Source organism: Vipera ursinii, assembly GCF_947247035.1.
Source record: "Vipera ursinii genome assembly, chromosome: 8".
Taxonomy (NCBI): domain Eukaryota; kingdom Metazoa; phylum Chordata; class Lepidosauria; order Squamata; family Viperidae; genus Vipera; species Vipera ursinii.
The window spans coordinates 10,432,854-10,452,320 of NC_139519.1; the positions used below are offsets into that span (position 1 = coordinate 10,432,854).

Genomic DNA, 19,467 nt, shown 5'->3' on the forward strand with positions numbered 1-19,467 from the left:
AATTGCCAGACAGACTAATAAAAAGTAGATTTTTCTCTTTTCCGTTTCATTCATCAAAGATTTTTGCTTTGCCTTTAACAGGAGGGTGGGTAGTGCCCCTTTTTCCACCCTCATCTTTATTGTGATTTATAGATTCTTATCCCAGGTGGAGACAAAGGGAGAGATTATAAGGAAAAAGGCAATTGAAATGATTCACTCTGCTCTGTGATTCATCTCAAAGTTCCCCTTCAAATGGTCTTTATAGGATAACAGGGATCATGGAGATCTTATAGTCCAGGGATAGGCAACCTCAGCTCTTTTATGACTCATGGACCTCAACTCCCAGAATTCCTGAGTCAGCATTCTGGGAATTGAAGTCCATGAGTCATAAAAGAGCCGAGGTTGCCTACTCCTGTAGTAGTCTATTTCCCCTGCTTAAACAGGAGATCCTACACCATTCAGGCAAAGGGTTGTCCAATTTCTTTTGAAAAACTTCACATGTTGGAGCACCCACAACTTCTGAAAGCAAGCCATTCCACTGATTAATTGTCCTTACTTTGGATGCATATTTCTGCAGTTGACATTTGCATCAACATATAAATCCCCTGTTGCAGGAACTATATGAAGAAATAACAAAACTTCTTGAGTTCTCTACAAAGTGAGAATCTATTATGGCACAGAGGGTTTTTTTCCCCTGTAGTGAAATCAGGGATTCCTCAGGGAAATGCATTGACATGAATTCAGTCAATGCTAGCAATATTGAAAGGATGCTGGATTGCTCCAGAAGTGCCTCTTACTCACAAAATACTGTAAAAACCAACTCTTGGCATTTAAGACCCCATGCACCCGAGGCCCCAAATTTAGTTCCATTAACATGTGAGCCAGGGATTGCTCTGCTGTGACCAATTAATCACCTCTTTTGGGCTTTTGCTTTGGGGATGCCTTGAACAAACCCGTTCAGCTGTCATTTGTGGAGTGACATGCGCTAAGCCACCTGGAAAACTGCCTTCCAGTAGCATTGTTACAGCTCAGAATTTGTGCAAATCTTTTAGCAAACACCTTCTCATATAAGGTCATGAATGAAGCTGAAGGACTCATTCCTTGCTTCTCATAGTCAAAGGGAGAAGAGCTCAGGTTGGCTGGAAAGCAGGAAGAGGTTGCCTGTCTTCAAGTCAAATCCAGCCTCCAAAATGATCCAAGTTCTCTTGGTAATTATATGCTTAGCAGTTTTTCCATATCAAGGTAAGTTGTTCTCTTTGGTTGTTCTCTTTGGTTCCCTTGTTCAGAATCTTATTGCTAAAAGACTATCGCACCCAGCAGATTGCTATGGTGTTGGGTTTTATTTTGGGTTTTATTTTTCAAAATTAACCAAACTTTGCTCCACTTCAGTTTCTACAGATTTAGCAAAAGAGTGCTCTCAAGGATCACATTTTTTTCTAAAGTGACGTAAATGGTTTCTTGGTATTTGTTTAAATTTTGTCAAGCCACAAGCAAATCCTAAGAAAGAAAAGAATTGACTTGGGAGGCCGGTGTGTGTGTGGTGTAGTTGGTTCACATAGTGTGGTGGGATGGAGGGTTTGTTGTCACTGTGTGTTGGGGGGAGAGAGCACGGGGGGAGGCTCAGCTAATCTCAATGTACACATGTTGTACTTTGACAATAAAGGTTTATTATTTATTTAAAAGTCCTAAGATTTTCACAAGAAAAACACGTTCATGTTGGAGAGAATGTTTTCCAATGATGTGAGTTTTTTAAAAAGGATTAGATGACTGAAGAGGGCAGAGAGACAGAGTTGTTTCAAGAAAATTTCAGAAAACAAAATGTTAAATACAAATAAAGTGTTTTTTTATTTTAACTTTCGTTCAATAGGTCAATTAGATATCCTGTTTATTTGGCCAAAAAATAAAAGCTAATGCTATTGTTGTTACAGAGAATCTTCAAACTGTACTCAAGATAATATGACGCTAACTTTTCTCAATGCAAGATTTTAAATTATCTTCAATTACTTCTTCCCTCCTTTCCTTTTACTCTGCAGAAAACCAGGGCGGTCCCTTCTGAAAGTCTTCCCAAGTTCTCCTTCCTTCTGTGGACTGAGATACTTTTTACATGCCAGTTGACCAGTCTGTGGCTCTTCTTCCTGTCTCCCAAGTCATTCCCACATATCATTACAAACAATGGCACTCAATTGATTACCAAACACAATTAAGGGTTAGAGGCTCACTGCAGTAGCCCTGTTTGTTTGTTTGTTTTTTAAATAGCAAGGAGAGATGGGGAGTACCTCACCAGTAGTAATTTAGGGGGAACAATGAGGGAAAGAAGAAAGAGAGATAGAAGGGAAATTGCTGCTTATTCTGTGCTCTAAGCAAGAGAGGAATAGTAGGCTTGCTTGCTAGTAGGTGGAGTTGAACTCCTCCCATATTTCTGGGAACATCAGGTAGAAATGGGTAGGTACGTAAATAGATATGAGGAAGATGTATTCTTCTGTCTGGGGCTGCCCATCAGTCTGAGAAGACACATTTCCAGGGCCAAATGCTAGTTTTTCTCTCTCTCTGTTTCTCTGTTTCTCTCTGTCTGTCTCTGTCTCAATTCTTTAGGTGTTGGCTAGCAATTTCTTCCCAAACCCTGTGGTTATTGATATTTCAGTTAATTTATTTATTTTGTTTCCACTTGCACAACCTTACCCTCTCCCTTCCATTAATCTGCTGACGAATCTTGGTCTCAGTTATGATTGTGCATCCAAGAGTACCTGCAGGTGTCAGACTGCCACATTTACAAAATAAGTTAAGGAACAAATAGCAAGTGACCATGCAATGTCCATATGGGGACCAACTCTAAATTTTTCAGCTATTAGTCAAATTCAGAAATCACTACATTATTTGCATGTTGTTAGGTGCTCCAGTGATAGTTATGATGCTGTGGGCTGTCCATAGATTCTTTTGAAAGTGAAAGAAATGAAAGTCAGCAAAACTATTAGGATGGCAGTGAAATAGCATTTCAACTGAAAAGAATTCCTAATAAGCTGCATTTGCATTCCCAGAGAAAATCTGGATTTCTGTGTTGTGTCCCACTATAAAAAGATTCCATTTTTCACTGATAACTGAATAACACATCATGTTGTGGACATGAAAACGGTAGAATAACATCACAAAGTAAACCAAACCTTTCTTTTCTTTTTCCTTACGAAGGGAGCTCTTTAATACTGGAATCTGGGAATGTTAATGATTATGAAGTCGTGTTTCACTAGAAAAAGATTCCATTCTTCACTGATAACTGAATAACAAATTGTGTTGTGCATGTGAAAATGGTAGAATAACTTCACAAAGTAAAGCAAAGCATCTTTTCTTTTTACTTACGAAGGGAGCTCAATAATCCTGGAATCTGGGAATGTTAATGATTATGAAATAGTGTATCCAAAAAAAGTCACTGTGTTGCCCACAGGAGCAATGGTAAGAAAAAAAATCTTTGTTTCATCAACAAATTATTTCTTGTCAGCGCACAGAAATTTTCCTTTGCTGCCATCTAAAGATTATCTGGGACACAGTGGCTCAGTGGGTTAGGATGCTGATCAGAAGGTCGGGAGTTTGGCGGGTCAAATACCGAGTGCCACGTAACAAAGTGAGCGCCAGTTACTCATCCCCGCTTCTGCCAAACTAGCAGTTCGAAAGCACATAAAAATGCAAGTAGAAAAATAGGGACCACTACAGTGGGAAGATAACATCGTTCTGTGCGCCTCTGGCGTCTAGTCATGCCAGCCACATGACCACGGAGACGTCCTCGGACAAGCGCTGGCTTTGAAACGGAGATGAGCACCAGCTCCTAGAGTTGGAAACGACTAGCACGCATGTGCAGGGGAACCTTTACCTTTTACTTTAAAGGTTATCTGGATTTTGAAATATTTATTTATTTATTTATTAAACAAATTTACGTGGCCTCCCAATTCAAACAAAATTGAGGAGATTACTGGAAATTTACAAACAGATTTTGCTAATATTAATAGGTTAGTATAACTAATAAAGGACGCAGTGGCTCAGTGGGTTAGGACGCTGAGCTTGTCGATCAGAAAGTTGGCAGTTTGGTGGGTTGAATCCCGAGTACTGCATAACAGAGTGAGCGCCTGTTACTCGTCCCAGCTTCTTCCAACCTAGCAGTTTGAAAGCACGTAAAAATGCAAGTAGAAAAATAGGGACCATTACGGTGGGAAGGTAACAGCATTCTGTGCGCCTTTGGCATCCAGTCATGCTGGCCACATGACCACGGAGACGTCCTCGGACAAGCGCTAGCTCTTCGGCTTTGAAACGGAGATGAGCACCGGTCCCTAGAGTCGGAAATGACTAGCACACATGTGCAGGGGAACCTTTACCTTTACCTTTATAACTGATAAAGTGTAGGGAGACACCCAGCCTTACAGTGAGGAGGGATTAAGCAGGGAATTAGCTTTGAGTCATTACATAGCTGCAACAGATCCAGGAGTGACATCCCCCTCCCCCAGGAAATTCCATTAAAGTTTATCTATCTGTTCTGAAGAGAAGGGAAGCACTCTAGGGAGATTCCTCTATTATAGGCAAAATCCAGTAAAGTACTTAATTTAAAGTACTTAATTCTTACACAGAGAGATGCCACTATCTGTTGCAATAACAAACAATTTGTGCATTTGCTACCATGAACTCATAAGAGGGAACATATTGCAGAAATGTCCCTCTTCAAAACAGACCAATTAAAAAAGAAAATTCTATGCCATCATTCAATATGTTTTGGTTTTCAGAATTCTGCAAATCCGTGCTGTGATCCTGTAACGTGTAAACCAAGACGAGGGGAACATTGTGTATCTGGACCATGTTGTCGTAACTGCAAAGTAAGCCTTGTTTATTGTTAACACCAGGAGAAATTTTACCCTGCTCCATACTAGCCATATAGAAATATAATATTTCTTGGCTGTTTACTATGATCAAAACGTTTCAACCCTATTTCCTATCCTTTCTTCCAGTTTATTTAACCCTTATGAACATACGCATAGGGAAGATAATTTAACAAAATTTCACCCTTCTTTCAATTTCAAATGCACTCTTTCAGCATGTTAAATCATGTCTGTGAAAATAATATGTTTGTTGTTTGACTGAATTTACATGGAAACTAAGTTTAAACAAGGGTGAGCAATGTTTGAGATTGGTGCCCTAACTCAGCTTCCTGACTTTCTGGAAGGTTCTAAGAGGTCCCTGGTAATGCTGTGACATTTTTTTTCTCTGAGCCTTTTAAGATGGAAATCAGTGCACCAGACTTCTGGAAGTAAAATTGCCTTTTTTCCCCATTAAGTTCTCTTCCTGCTCTCTAAAGCTCTAAATTCAGGTGTTTTGGTGGCACATTCTAGAGTAGGGGTGTCAACTCAATTTCATTGAGGGCCGCATCAACATTGTGGTTGCTCTCGGGGGGGGTGTGGCCAGGGTGGGCATGGCCTACTGGGTGGGCATGGCTGTAGTGCCTATCGCCTACTGGGTGTGCGTAGCCAGTTCTACATCATTTGTGTCAAGGGTGCCTATGGGGGCCTGGGCAGGAGTGGAACAGATCTGAGGGTCTCTGGCAGAAGGAGATGGGACCAGGAAAGTGGAGGAGCCTCACTGTTCCTCTCAGGCCATGGTGAGGGGGGGGCTGGACGATGGCACAGAGATCAAATGCCTAGCCTAGCTCTCAAGCACCCACGGCACTAAGCCCAGCCCCAGTTCCCCAAGGGGGTGCCCAGCTGCATTTACCTCCTCCTCCTCAAGGCTGCTGCTGCTGTGCTTGCTTTCCTTAGCCAGGTTGCTCGTGATGGGTACGAGGGCAAAATCAAGAGGGAGGCCCATTCCCTCTCCATGTGATGAGAACTGGCTTTGTATCCAAAGCTTCCTTAGCAATAGGGAGACCCCCCAGCATAGGCCAGGAGGATGGGGCAAGGGGATGGTGAAAGGGCAGCAGGGTAGGACTAAGGTAGGACTTCCCTCAGACCTTCCCTCTGCTTCCTTCCTTCCAAAGAACAGAGTGGTGGGAAAATATTTGAGATGACGGAGGGAGAAAAACAGGCAAGAAACACAGCTGGGGAAGTGTCATCCTTTGTGAGGAATAAAGAAATGCACCTTTGCCTGGAAATGGCCAGCACATGGCCCTCGCCTATTTCACATATCCAGCTTGGTGGGCTCTATGGGATGGGATGCCATGAGCAGCGCGAGAGTCAATGTTACCTGTGCAATGCTGCCCAGCCCCTAGCCTGCCCGGTTTTGGCAGGTAGAGGGGTGCTCTACTCACAGTGCTGAGAGGCTGAGCTGAGTGGCATGAATCTGAAGAGAAGCACAATGCTGCCCAACCCGTAGCCTGCCGAAGTAGGCAGGGACATGTGCTGGCCACTTCCAAGGGATGGTGCATTTCTTCAATCCTCACACAGGGTGATACCTCCCCAGCATGCGCCGAGGGGGCAGTGACAACATAGCACGGGCCGATCCCTTGCTGTTTCCAGATGGCCTTGTGGAGCTAAGACTGAATGTATTTCAGCATACATGACAGTCCCAAAATTGTACATTGGCTCCTGGCCAGCCTGGGCCAGGGCCAAGACAGCAGGGGCTGTTCCCTTACTGTTTCCAGGATGGCTTTGTGGGCCACATGAAACCACTTCGCGGGCTGCATCCGGCCCCCGGGCCTTGTGTTTGATATGTCTGTTCTAGAGGTTCTGCAGGACCATGAAAAGAGAGGTGCAAGTTCCTCATTCCTTCTTTCTATGTGGGATCGCAGTTGACTCTGTAATGATCTTTTTGAGAAAAGCAGATCAAAACATTTTGTTAGTACCATATTTCCATCACAAGGCTAGATTCACAGCAAGAGAAGGGAGCCACGTGTTTTTCAGCACATGACAGAAAATTCTACTAATGCTTCTTCCCATGTAAAGAAATTAAAATATATCATGAGAAGTTCAGCAATTCACTTTTTGCTGCTTTTTCATGGCAGCCCAAATGATTTTCACTTTATGGTCAGCCAACATGTAGAACTTGTGTTTCAGGAATTGAGCCTTTCATTGCAATCATTTCCCCATAGCAAATAAGACAGACTGGGACTTCTAGGCACCACACACAGTTGCAACAGGGCAGGGATGCCTTGCTTGGTGATCCTCAAGACAGATGAAGGGGAGGTTTTGAAATGTGTTGTGAATCATGGTTTGACTCTTTGATCTCTGCTGCTGGTGAATGATAGCTGGAGTCTGATTCTCACCCACAGTTTCTGAACGCAGGAACAATATGCAAGTACGCAAGGGGTGATGACATGAATGATTACTGCACTGGCATATCTTCTGACTGTCCCAGAAATCCCTACAAAGACTAAGCAACAGAGGAGATGGAATGGTGAGTAAAAGATTACCTCTAATCTGTGTGCTCTAAAGTCTGATTCCAAGGGGTGATCACTAAAACAAAACAAAAAATTGCAATCGATCATTGTTGAAAGCTGTGAATCTACATAGAAGAAAAAGTATCCATCTAGCCTTCTTTTGGTTGTTGTTATTCTGATTTTTCTTCAAACAACAACCACAACAAATGAGGTCAATGTCCGGGGCTGTTCCTTCCTTGCAAGAACAAAATGCCTGGCCTTCTCAGAGCCTTGTGCTTAGGTGGAAGAGAGAAATGAGAGAATCGGGGCAGAGCTGGTTGTGACCTAACAAAGAAGCAATCCCAAAGCTTACCTGAAAGGATCAGGAATCACTTCCCCTTGATTTTTATACAATAATGAACCTGAAAGACGTTTGGGTTAGTTTGGAAAGTGCTGTCTTACACCATTGAAAATCTCTTTCTTTGACTTTCAGGTCTGCAGCAGCAACAGGCAGTGTGTTGATGTGACTGCAGCCTACTAATCAACCACTGGCTTCTCTCAGATTTGATTTTGGAGATCCTCCTTCCAGAAGGTTCAGCTTCCCTCTAGTCCAAGGAGATCCATTTGCCTGCATCCTACTAGTAAATCACCCTTAAATTCCAGATGTCATCTAAATTCTGCAATATTTCTTCACTATATTTAATTTGTTTACATTTTGCTATAATCAAACCTTTTTCCCACCACAAAAATTTAATTTAATTTAATTAAAAAATCCAAGGACATGTACAACACCAAGGACATATTGGCTGTCCAGAAAAATAAATGGCCATTTTACCTTTTGCCAATTGCAAAGCACATTTAATGCAACAAGTTCTGTCTTTTGAGCTGGTGGTTTCGAAGCCAATGCTTCCTCTCCCAAAATTTCACGTTTCTTTCCAAGATGTAGCTGCTTCCATCAATAAACTAACTATTCTCATCCTGCATTTTGTAAAGGCTCATTTTAAAAATATGTTTTGCTGGAGTAAACCGCATCAAGAACGTGCATGCCATCCTGAGGTAAACAATCAGGTGAATTTTCTACTGGCATTAAAGGAACCTATTCACAGGCATCCAGAAAATTCAAAAGATAGTATTTTGTCTCAGAAAGAGCCTAACAAAAAAGGTGGGGAGACCTAACTGCTGAATATATCTAACATTGCAGGATTCAATCTGGGTCAGTCATCAGGACCAGAAGTTTTGTCTTCCAAGCTTCAAGTCTCATGCTGGAGCCCGTCCTCAGAGCCCGTCTTCGTGTCCAACATGAGTCCAAAATGTCAGGAAACAAAAACTGGTCCTGGTGACTGACCCAGATTAGATCCTACAACATTATCCTGGGACATATATGTTCTCCTTACATGGAACAAAAAGAGCCCACCCTGGCTGGATGCTGAAATATTGAAAAAAACCACATTTTCTCCTTGTCTTACACAACGAGTCTACAAATAGTTATACGCTTTCCCAACCTTATTTGACAAAACCACTATATTAAACAAACAAATATTCCAGATGAGAGAATCCATCTATTGTTGCATTCAACAGATAGAAAGTCCACCAACAGCTTCCAGACTCTTATAAACCTTCTAGTCCATTGTCTGATCAAAGCAGTTGGTTTTGCCATCTCTGCTAGTTTAGACAAGTTCAAGATCCATTCTTCCACAGTCAGCACAGGGCTTAGCAATTACAATCCTCGCAGCAGTCACCATATAAAGTGATAACGTCCCAAATTGAGAATGAGGACCAAACTGGAGGGATGTGGCTGCTGTGGCTGCTCCATCACTGGAGCTTTTCAAGGCATTTGTTTGTCCAGAATGGTATAAGGTCTCCTGCCTTGGCCAGAGGGTTGGACTAGAAGACCTCCAAGGTCCCTTCCAGACCTATGATTCTGTGACTAGTCTAAATGCTGACTGCTAGTAAAATTCTCTGGACTCAAAAAGGTGGAAATTTTCTGATTAAAGATTCCCAATTCTCAACTGCACCCTTAAACACATTCTAGATATATGTTTTCTATCTGCACATAGTCATGCTGGCCACTCCAGTTCTTCAGCTGTGAATCAGAGATGAACAGCGCCCCCTAGATTCAGACACAACTGGCAGTGGGACATTAACATTTTTAATGCATCGGTAACAATCTTTGAGAGTTCTTCATCTCACATTTGGCCAGAAGATTTTGGGAACAATACAACTAAATGAAGCTCACTAATTATGTGGATTTTCCCAATGTTAAGAGAGTAAACTTTGCATTTCTTTTGCCAACCGTACTTTTGCACACATTTTTTCTGATGACAGGCAGGATAATATCAAAGAAAATAGGAAGGAGTGGCATTTCCAGGATCTATTATCCTTTGAAATCAGAAAGAGTAATGGTATGTGGGAAAGACTTTGGGACTACAAAGATTCCGACCGACAACAATAAGGAAAGCCGCTTGTATATAAATAGAAAGAAAATCCCATTCACTTCCACCATTGATGATATTACCTAGTTTGGTAATGAAATGTCTGCAAGACAAAAGGACCCCAAAGTATTCATGAGCTTAAAAAACAGCAGTAGTATCAGCACCGTAATACAATTGCTTTACAGTAGCAAAGCATACTTCCTAAAAAAAACACCTTAATAACACTAATAATAACTGATTGCCAAAAGTTAAGCATAACCATTCTTTGACAGTTGTTTTGCCTTGTGTCTTGCCAGCATCTGATTGAAAGTGTCAGACAAAATGAGATTAAAGAAGATTAAAAGGAGATCAGGGGAATGTAGAAAGGAACCATTTTATTCCCTGATTTATTTTTCTGTTTTTCTCTGCTTGTTTTGATTTTATCTTCCAAAGCTCTGAAGGATCACATGGGGCTTATGCAACTTTAGAATTAGTGGCAGTCAAGGATGCACACATTTGACCTGCCAATATGAAAGAGAGGAGGGTTTGTGGCCCCATCTTGACACTTTTTTATTAACCCTCCCTTGCAGATGCCCATAGCTGCAGTCAAAACTCATGAAAATCAGTGGATAATGTTAGTGGTTGTTCTAATTGGGAGAGAGATTCATTAGCAAAATGAATAACAAATGGAGTCATAAAGAGCCAATTTGGTGTAGTGGTTAAGATGCAGGTCTAGAAATCAGGAGACTTTGAGCCTTTCTTAGGGATGAAATACAACTGGGTAACTTTGGGCTTTTTTCTTAGCCCAACTGATCTCGTAGGGTTCTTGTTAGTGAAAATAGAACTAGGAAAGAATATTGGGCATGTGCACAACCTTGACTTATTTATAAAAAAATAATAAATATGGGGATAATAAAATCCAGAAATGAAGAAGAAAACATTTGGCCATGTATCATATAGATATAGGAGAGCAACAGACAAAGCTGGAGGGTGGAGTTAAATGTGACATCAGTTTGGAATCATTGCATTGCCACAAGAGACCCACTGTCAGCCCTCCATGAATTTCATTGACCCTTATCTATTGCCAGTTCAGCACTGACAGTTAGTTGACTAGATTCTTGTGTATAGTGGCAAGTGTCACTGCACGTTTTTTTATGTTCGTCAGAAAAGTTCATTTCTAACTGTACATTTTCCCCTGCTCTCTGCACCTGTTGTGATAACTTATCTGGTAACCATAGTGAATCCCATATGACTAGCTATGTTATGGTTTCAGTCTGTTTATTGCGCATGTCTAGAGAAAGTTCTGAGTTATTATCTGTATTGTTTTTTTCACTTTGCTGTTACTGTCTGTTACGTTAGGATGTAGTGAGCTGGCTCTGTATAATATATATTTAGTAAAAGGTATTTAGTAAGATTATGCGTCGTGTTTTTCTTGCCTTCCTGCAAGTGTATCATGCATTCTCTGAAGCACGGTCCGTCGCCCTCTATAAAGGTTTTTTTTACCTTGACATTTTGGTAGCAGAGGATGGTTTGATTTATGTTTTTTGGAGGTGCATGTTTCTGCGGCTGTTATCAGTTAGTTAGTGCTAGTGGGGCAGCGGTGATTAACTGCTGAAACATGTCAGGAAGGAAGCCACGGCTGGAAAGGAGTCTTTCTGTGGGGCAGCTCCCTTCGACTTTAAAAACTCCGATAGCTTCGGCCACATGCCTTGGAGAAGATGCACCTGCTCCTGTCGACGATGCAAGGTCAGTCACTCCTTTTTCTACTTTTCCAAGCTCCCTGGCAGCTGTTTTTGGAAATGTTCACACTCCAGGGGCTCAAGATGAATTTCAAAGGCTTGGAGTGAAACCTAAAGTTCAGCCGAAGAAAATTTCTTCTGCTCCTTCAAGCCCCAAGCAAACTATGCGAGATAGGGCTATGCAAGGCTACTGTGAACTAATTGGGGTTTTTGAAAGGCGTTTGCAGCAGGCAAAGAAATATGTGTCAATGGTTCAGCAATATGAGAGGAATTATGAGCATGAACCGGCCATATTGCCACACCCACAAGGAGAAGCCATATTGCCTCCTTCTTCCCCAAAGCCAAAGTCACGCCCATCATTGAGTGTCATGCAAGACGAATGGGAACCGGAGGCTCCTATGTCACATGATTATGGGCTGTCCCAAAGGACATACAGAGCCACAGTGATGCCTGAAGCAAATGTTATAGCACCATCTACTGGTGAAGCTGCATTAAGACATGAATTGGAGCTCTCACTCTCGCAATTGTCTATGGAGGAGTCTTTGCTCAGAGATACAAGATTTCTGCCATTATCTGAGGCTCCAGTCCCTGATGGTGCTAGGATTCCTGTTACTATTGCTTCTCCTGTTAATATTGCTTCTATGCAAGTCCCTCTACCTGGCAGAGCACAGCCATATTTAACCCACATGCAATTGCCACCGGGTTCTTATATGCGAAGGCCAGTGTCATCTGCAGGTTATGCTACTGCACCAGCCCCAGCGCCAGCGCCTCCTGCTGGCCAGGGTGGAATAGCAGCTCAAAGACAGTCACAGCCAGCACCAAGACTACCGGCAGCTTCAATGCAACTGCCGCATGTCCAGGCACAGGCACAGACGCCACTGGTGCCCCCTGCAGGTTATGGTCGGATTGCACAACCTGCACAGCCAGTACCTCAATTGTATTTTCCTCATCAAACACCTTCCATTGTACCACTGGCTGGTGATTCAAAATTACAGAAGTCAGGACAGAATTACAGGGCATGGGTCAGTGAGGTTGGACTTTTGCTACGCAGAGAAGGTACTCACATGATGGTGTTTAATCCTCCTGCCCAGCCATGGACTCCTGACATATGGGACTTGGATAATAGAGCATGCACAACATTATTGATGTCAATGGACACTGAATTGCAGCTCACGTTTTCACAAGATGCAACTGCCCAACAAATTTGGACTCAGTTAGAGACATGTTATCGGCCTACATCAATTGAGTCTACATGTTTGCTTTTGTCTGAGTTCCATGGTTCCAGATTAAAACCTGGTGAACATATTGGAGCACATTTGACTAAAATGAAAGGTATTAGAAAAGAACTGGGTGAAAAAGGCTATCCTATTGATGATTTTCAAATGATCAGCATTATCATCAATTCTTTGAATCATGAGTGGAAAGATGCTATTTCCAAGATCAATCAAGTGCCTATTGCTCAACGCACAATGGATCATGTATGCAGGATTTTAGCTGAAGAAGAGGCACTTATGCAAGCTGCGCCACATTTAAGGGAACCACCTGCATCAAGAACTTCAGCGAGGCGTGCCTTCCGTGGAAGGACCTACGTTCCAAGAATGCCAAGATGCTACATCTGCAATCGTGTGGGACATGCCACCCGGGATTGTTCCCAACGAGTTCCAGCGCCCATCACATACCAGCCCAGAGGAACAGATTCCAGAGGAGGCAGAGGTAGAGGCGGACGACAAGGTCGTGGTCGTGGTTCCAAGCGTGATCCACAAGCTCCACTTGCCACATTGGTTGTGACCAATGATCCACAGCCTCAACCAGAGTACGACAGACGACTTCTTTGTCACTGCACGTTTTTTTGTTCGTCAGAAAAGTTCATTTCTAACTGTACATTTTCCCCTGTTCTCTGCACCTGTTGTGATAACTTATCTGGTAACCATAGTGAATCCCATATGACTAGCTATGTTATGGTTTCAGTCTGTTTAGTGCGCATGCCTAGAAGAAGTTCCCAGAGTTATTATCTGTATTGTTTTTCTTCACTTTGCTGTTACTGTCTGTTACGTTAAGATGTAGTGAGCTAGCTCTGTATAATATATATTTAGTTTTTATATTTTGTAAGTAAAAGGTATTTAGTAAGATTATGCGTCGTGTTTTTCTTGCCTTCCTGCAAGTGTATCATGCATTCTCCGAAGCACGGTCCGTCGCCCTCTACAAAGGTGATTTTTACCTTGACATTTTGGTATCGAGGATGGTTTGATTTATGTTTTTGGAGAAGCATGTTTCTGCGGCTGTTATCAGTTAGTTAGTGCTAGTGAGGCAGCGGTGATTAACTGCTGAAACATGTCAGGAAGGAAGCCACGGCTGAAACGGGCCAGGAGTTTGTCTGTTGGGCATCTCCCATCGACCTTAAGAACTCCGATAGCTTCGGCCACACGCCTTGGAGAAGACGCGCCTGCTCCTGTCCACGATGCAAGGTCAGTCACTCCTTTTTCTACTTTTCCAAGCTCCCTGGCAGCTGTTTTTGAAAATGTTCACACTCCAGGGGCTCAAGATGAATTTCAAAGGCTTGGAGCGAAACCTAAAGTTCAGCCGAGGAAAATTCCTTCTGCTCCTTCAAGCCCCAAGCAAACTATGCGAGATAGGGCTATGCAAGGCTACTGTGAACAAATTGGGGTTTTTGAAAGGCGTTTGCAGCAGGCAAAGAAATATGTGTCAATGGTTCAGCAATATGAAAGGAATTATGAGCATGAACCGGCCATATTGCCACACCCACAAGGAGAAGCCATATTGCCTCCTTCTTCCCCAAAGCTAAAGTCACGCCCATCATTGAGTGTCATGCAAGACGAATGGGAACCGGAGGCTCCTGTGTCACATGATTATGGGCTGTCCCAAAGGACATACAGAGCCACAGTGATGCCTGAAGCAAATGTTATAGCACCATCTACTGGTGAAGCTGCATTAAGACATGAATTGGAGCTCTCACTCTCGCAATTGTCTATGGAGGAGTCTTTGCTCAGAGATACAAGATTTCTGCCGTTATCTGAGGCTCCAGTCCCTGATGGTGCTAGGATTCCTGTTACTATTGCTTCTCCTGTTAATATTGCTTCTATGCAAGCCCCTCTACCTGGCAGAGCACAGCCATATGTAGCCCACATGCAATTGCCACCGGGTTCTTATATGCGAAGGCCAGAGTCATCTGCAGGTTATGCTACTGCACCAGCCCCAGCACCAGCGCCTCTTGCTGGCCAGGGTGGAATAGCAGCTCAAAGACAGTCACAGCCAGCACCAAGACTACCGGCAGCTTCAATGCAACTGCCGCATGTCCAGGCACAGACGCCACTGGTGCCCCCTGCAGGTTATGGTCGGATTGCACAACCTGCACAGCCAGTACCTCAATTGTATATTCCTCATCAAACACCTTCCATTGTACCACTGGCTGGTGATTCAAAATTAAAGAAGTCAGGACAGAATTACAGGGCATGGGTCAGTGAGGTTGGACTTTTGTTACGCAGAGAAGGTACTCACATGATGGTGTTTAATCCTCCTGCCCAGCCATGGACTCCTGACATATGGGACTTGGATAATAGAGCATGCACAACATTATTGATGTCAATGGACATTGAACTGCAGCTCACGTTTTCACAAGATGCAACTGCTCAACAAATTTGGACTCAGTTAGAGGCATGTTATCGGCCTACATCAATTGAGTCTACATGTTTGCTTTTGTCTGAGTTCCATGGTTCCAGATTAAAACCTGGTGAACATATTGGAGCACATTTGACTAAAATGAAAGGTATTAGAAAAGAACTGGGTGAAAAAGGCTATCCTATTGATGATTTTCAAATGATCAGCATTATCGTCAATTCTTTGAATCATGAGTGGAAAGATGCTATTTCCAAGATCAATCAAGTGCCTATTGCTCAACGCACAGTGGATCATGTATGCAGGATCCTAGCCGAAGAAGAGGCAGTTATGCAAGCTGCGCCACATTTAAGGGAACCACCTGCATCAAAAGCTTCAGCGAGGCGTGCCTTCCGTGGAAGGACCTACGTTCCAAGAATGCCAAGATGCTACATCTGCAATCGTGTGGGACATGCCACCCGGGATTGTCCCCAACGAGTTCCAGCGCCCGTCACATACCAGCCCAGAGGAACAGATTCCAGAGGAGGCAGAGGTAGAGGCGGACGACAAAGTCATGGTCGTGGTTCCAGGCGTGATCCACAAGCTCCACTTGTCACGTTGGTTGTGACCAACGATCCACAGCCTCAACCAGAGTATGACAGACGACTTCTTTGGACTTTGGACAGTGGAGCAGCATTACATGTTACCTACAGAAAAGAGCTTTACACAGAGATGCACGAGCCTGAACCTGAACTTCGTGAACTTTACTCTTTTTCCAATCATCCTGTTCAGGTCATGGGAAAAGGAACTGTCTACATTGAAGAGCTTGATGCTCTCATTCCAAATGTTTACTATGTTCCATCTGCCAGTAGTAATTTGCTTAGTCAGAGTCATTTGTCTAGGTTTTCTCATTTTCAGGTCCACCATCTTGAAAAAGCAAGTTATATAGTCAAAGACGGAGATATTGTTGCTGAAACCATGTTGATTGGTGGTGTTTATTACTTAAAACCAAAGCCTAAGCAGCAAGAGCAGGCAAGTATACACGTTCCAAAGAGCACAGGCCCAGAGAGAGACGTCCCAGAGAGAGATCCTGTTGCTACTCCAAAGGTTCCTAAAGATAATAAAAATACAAAAAAGACACAGGTTGCTCACAGCAAGCCTGGGGTTCCTAATAAAAATGCTAAAGTTGAGAATTCACTAACAGGTAAACCTTTGCATTCCAGGTGTATCCATAAGTGGCACAGAAGATTGGGTCATGCCAGTTTCCGTGTACTGAAGAAGATGCCAGAGTTCGCAAGAGGTTTGGATCTAAAGGGGTGTAAGGTGTTCTTGGACTGTGCTGTCTGCAAGAAAGCCAAATCCAAGGCAGCAGCAATTCCAAAACGCGCTACACGCCTGTCAACACGCATTTTTGATTTGGTACACACTGACATAGTTGGTCCTTTTGCACCAACACTTGGTGGTAAAAGATATTTCTTGACAATCGTTGACAATTATTCTAGATATGGATATGTATATCCTATGAAAGAGAAATCTGAGACCTTTCAGATCTTTAAAGACTTTGCTAGTCTTGTCTATACCCAATTCGAGGTCAACATTGCCAGAATCCAGAGTGATCGCGGTGCTGAATTCATGTCTCAGCGTTTCCAGGACTGGATGCGTGAGAATGGGATAGTACATCAGACATCTGCTCCTTATACTCCAGCTGAAAATGGGGTGGCAGAACGCAGAAATGGGGTTTTGCAAACCATGATGCGTTGCCTCCTTGAAGATGCTAACCTCAGTCTTCCATACTGGGGTGAAGCTATCAAATATGCTAACCATATCGTCAACCGTACTTGGAGTAGTGTGATAAATCAGACCCCTTATTTCAAGTTGTATGGACACAAGCCTGATCTCTCACATCTCCATATTTTTGGTTCCTATGCTATGGTGAATATTCCTTTAGCCCAAAGAAAGAAAGGGGGTCCTGCAGCAAAAAGGATGAGATTTATGGGCATTGATGATAATTCAAAATGGAGCAAATACATTGACTCTCATCATGTTATTGTGGTTTCACAATCTGCTACTTTTGAGGAAGATGCTGACTGGTCCAGGATTCATTCTAACGATCCTGGAGTTTATTTTCCTAGAGATGATGTTGCTGATGCCACGCAACCTGATCAAGATGCACAGGAGAATGTTCCTTCCACGAGTTCTTCTCAACCTACTGTTCCGTCTTCGCAAGCCGCTGATGTTGCTGCTGGCGACGATGATGAAGACGAGGACGACACAGAAGAAGAATGGACGGTTGGCCCGAGACGTTCCAAGAGGTCCACAAAGGGAATTCCTCCAAAACGGTATTCGTGGCAAGTAACAAAAACACCTGTACCTTTGATTTGTAATGTAACACTTCCACCTGAGAAGTTCACACAGATCAAACATCTTCCTGAATCAGAACAGGATAAATGGTTTGAGGCAATGCAGGCTGAAATGGACAGTCTAAAGAAACTTCAAGTGTTTACGCCTGCGAGCCCTCCAGCAAACAAGAAAGTTATTGGTACTCGATGGGTCTACAGGATCAAAAAGAAGCCGAATGGTGAGTCGTTGTACAAGGCCAGACTCGTAGCCCAGGGTTTTGCTCAACGTTATCCTGAGGACTATACAAATACATACTCACCCACAGTGCGGACTGAAAGTGTGAAAATTGCTTTAGCCACTGCAACTATCCTTGGCCTGGAAGTTTTTCAGTTCGATGTTGAAACGGCTTATCTTCACGCTGATCTTGATGAAGACATCTACGTCAAAGGTCCTCCAGGTTTCAGACAGCAAGAAGGGGATACCTGGTTTCTACACAAAAGTCTTTATGGTCTGAAACAGTCTGGTTTAATGTGGTACTTATGTCTTTCTGACAAACTAAATTCAATGGGCTTTATTAAGTCCGAAACAGATGAATGCGTGTTTACTAAAAGATCCGGTAATAAGTATGAGATAATTCTTGTTTATGTCGATGATATTGTTTATATTGGTCCAAATAAGCAGATGAGTGAGGTTTTTGCTAAAGCTTTACAAAAGTTTTTCACGTTGAAGTGTTTAGGGTGTATTAACACTTATTTAGGTGTTCAAATTGCCAAAACTCAGAAGGGGTTTAGTCTCACACAAGAAGAGAAGATTGAACAACTGTTATATCACTGTAACATGGAGGACGCTAAGCCTGTGAGTATACCCATGCAAACTGATTTTCACATTTTGGCACATGAACCAAGTCCTGAGTTCGAAGATCAAACACTATATCGCTCAGTCATTGGGTCGCTGCTGTATATTAGTAGTTGGACTAGACCCGACATTGCACTTAGTGTTAATCTTTTATCACGACACGTAGGCAAGGCAAAACAGTTTCATTGGACATGTGTTAAAAAGTTATTGAGGTATCTAAAACACACCAAAGACATGAAGTTGTTGTTGGAACCCACACATACTGACTATGCAGAGTTATGTTGTTTTGCAGATTCAGATTGGGCGAGTGATAAGAAGTCACGGAAAAGTACATCAGGTTACATGATGTTTTTAAATGGATGTCCTGTTTACTGGCATGTGCGTAAACAGAATCTTGTTTCTTGTTCCTCTACAGAAGCTGAGTATGCTTGTGTGTCTGATGCATGCAATTCTTTAACCTGGTTTGATGCTTTAGTCACAGATATCTGGACACATCCGATTCGACCGATCACAGTGATGGAGGATAATGAATCTGTGGTTTATATTTCTGAAACACGTTTTACAGGTTCAAGGTCCAGACACATTGACATCCGATATCAAAACATAAGGCAACTGGTTAAACAAGGTTTTGTGACGTTACAGTATGTGCCTACACGTGATCAAATTGCTGACATGCTGAACAAACCACTTCCTACAGCCCAGCATGAGTATCTGCGTGAGAAGATGTGCCTTACTTGAGTCTTCACTTTGCTGACGAAAGAAGGGGAATGTCACTGCACGTTTTTTTGTTCGTCAGAAAAGTTCATTTCTAACTGTACATTTTCCCCTGTTCTCTGCACCTGTTGTGATAACTTATCTGGTAACCATAGTGAATCCCATATGACTAGCTATGTTATGGTTTCAGTCTGTTTAGTGCGCATGCCTAGAAGAAGTTCCCAGAGTTATTATCTGTATTGTTTTTCTTCACTTTGCTGTTACTGTCTGTTACGTTAAGATGTAGTGAGCTAGCTCTGTATAATATATATTTAGTTTTTATATTTTGTAAGTAAAAGGTATTTAGTAAGATTATGCGTCGTGTTTTTCTTGCCTTCCTGCAAGTGTATCATGCATTCTCCGAAGCACGGTCCGTCGCCCTCTACAAAGGTGATTTTTACCTTGACATTCTTTGGACTTTGGACAGCGGAGCAGCATTACATGTTACCTACAGAAA

General features: G+C 42.7%; 1 protein-coding gene across 2 annotated transcripts in view; it reads left to right on the forward strand.

The window, feature by feature from the left end:
* LOC310643888 (zinc metalloproteinase-disintegrin-like daborhagin-K) overlaps positions 1-8,281 on the forward strand; it is a 129,108-nt gene extending 120,827 nt beyond the window's left edge. The window contains exons 1-3 of one of the 2 annotated variants that reach the window (XR_014493182.1): positions 1,058-1,221; positions 7,214-7,338; positions 7,794-8,281. Coding sequence is in view for 1 of the 2 variants with exons in the window: in XM_083368553.1 (XP_083224679.1) it covers positions 7,794-7,841 (48 nt within the window). In the remaining variant the exon portion in view is untranslated. Of the gene's footprint in view, positions 1-1,057; positions 1,222-7,213; positions 7,339-7,793 lie in introns of those variants that run through there. The other variant, XM_083368553.1, reaches the window with a different exon arrangement.
* The last annotated feature ends 11,186 nt before the right edge of the window (positions 8,282-19,467 follow it).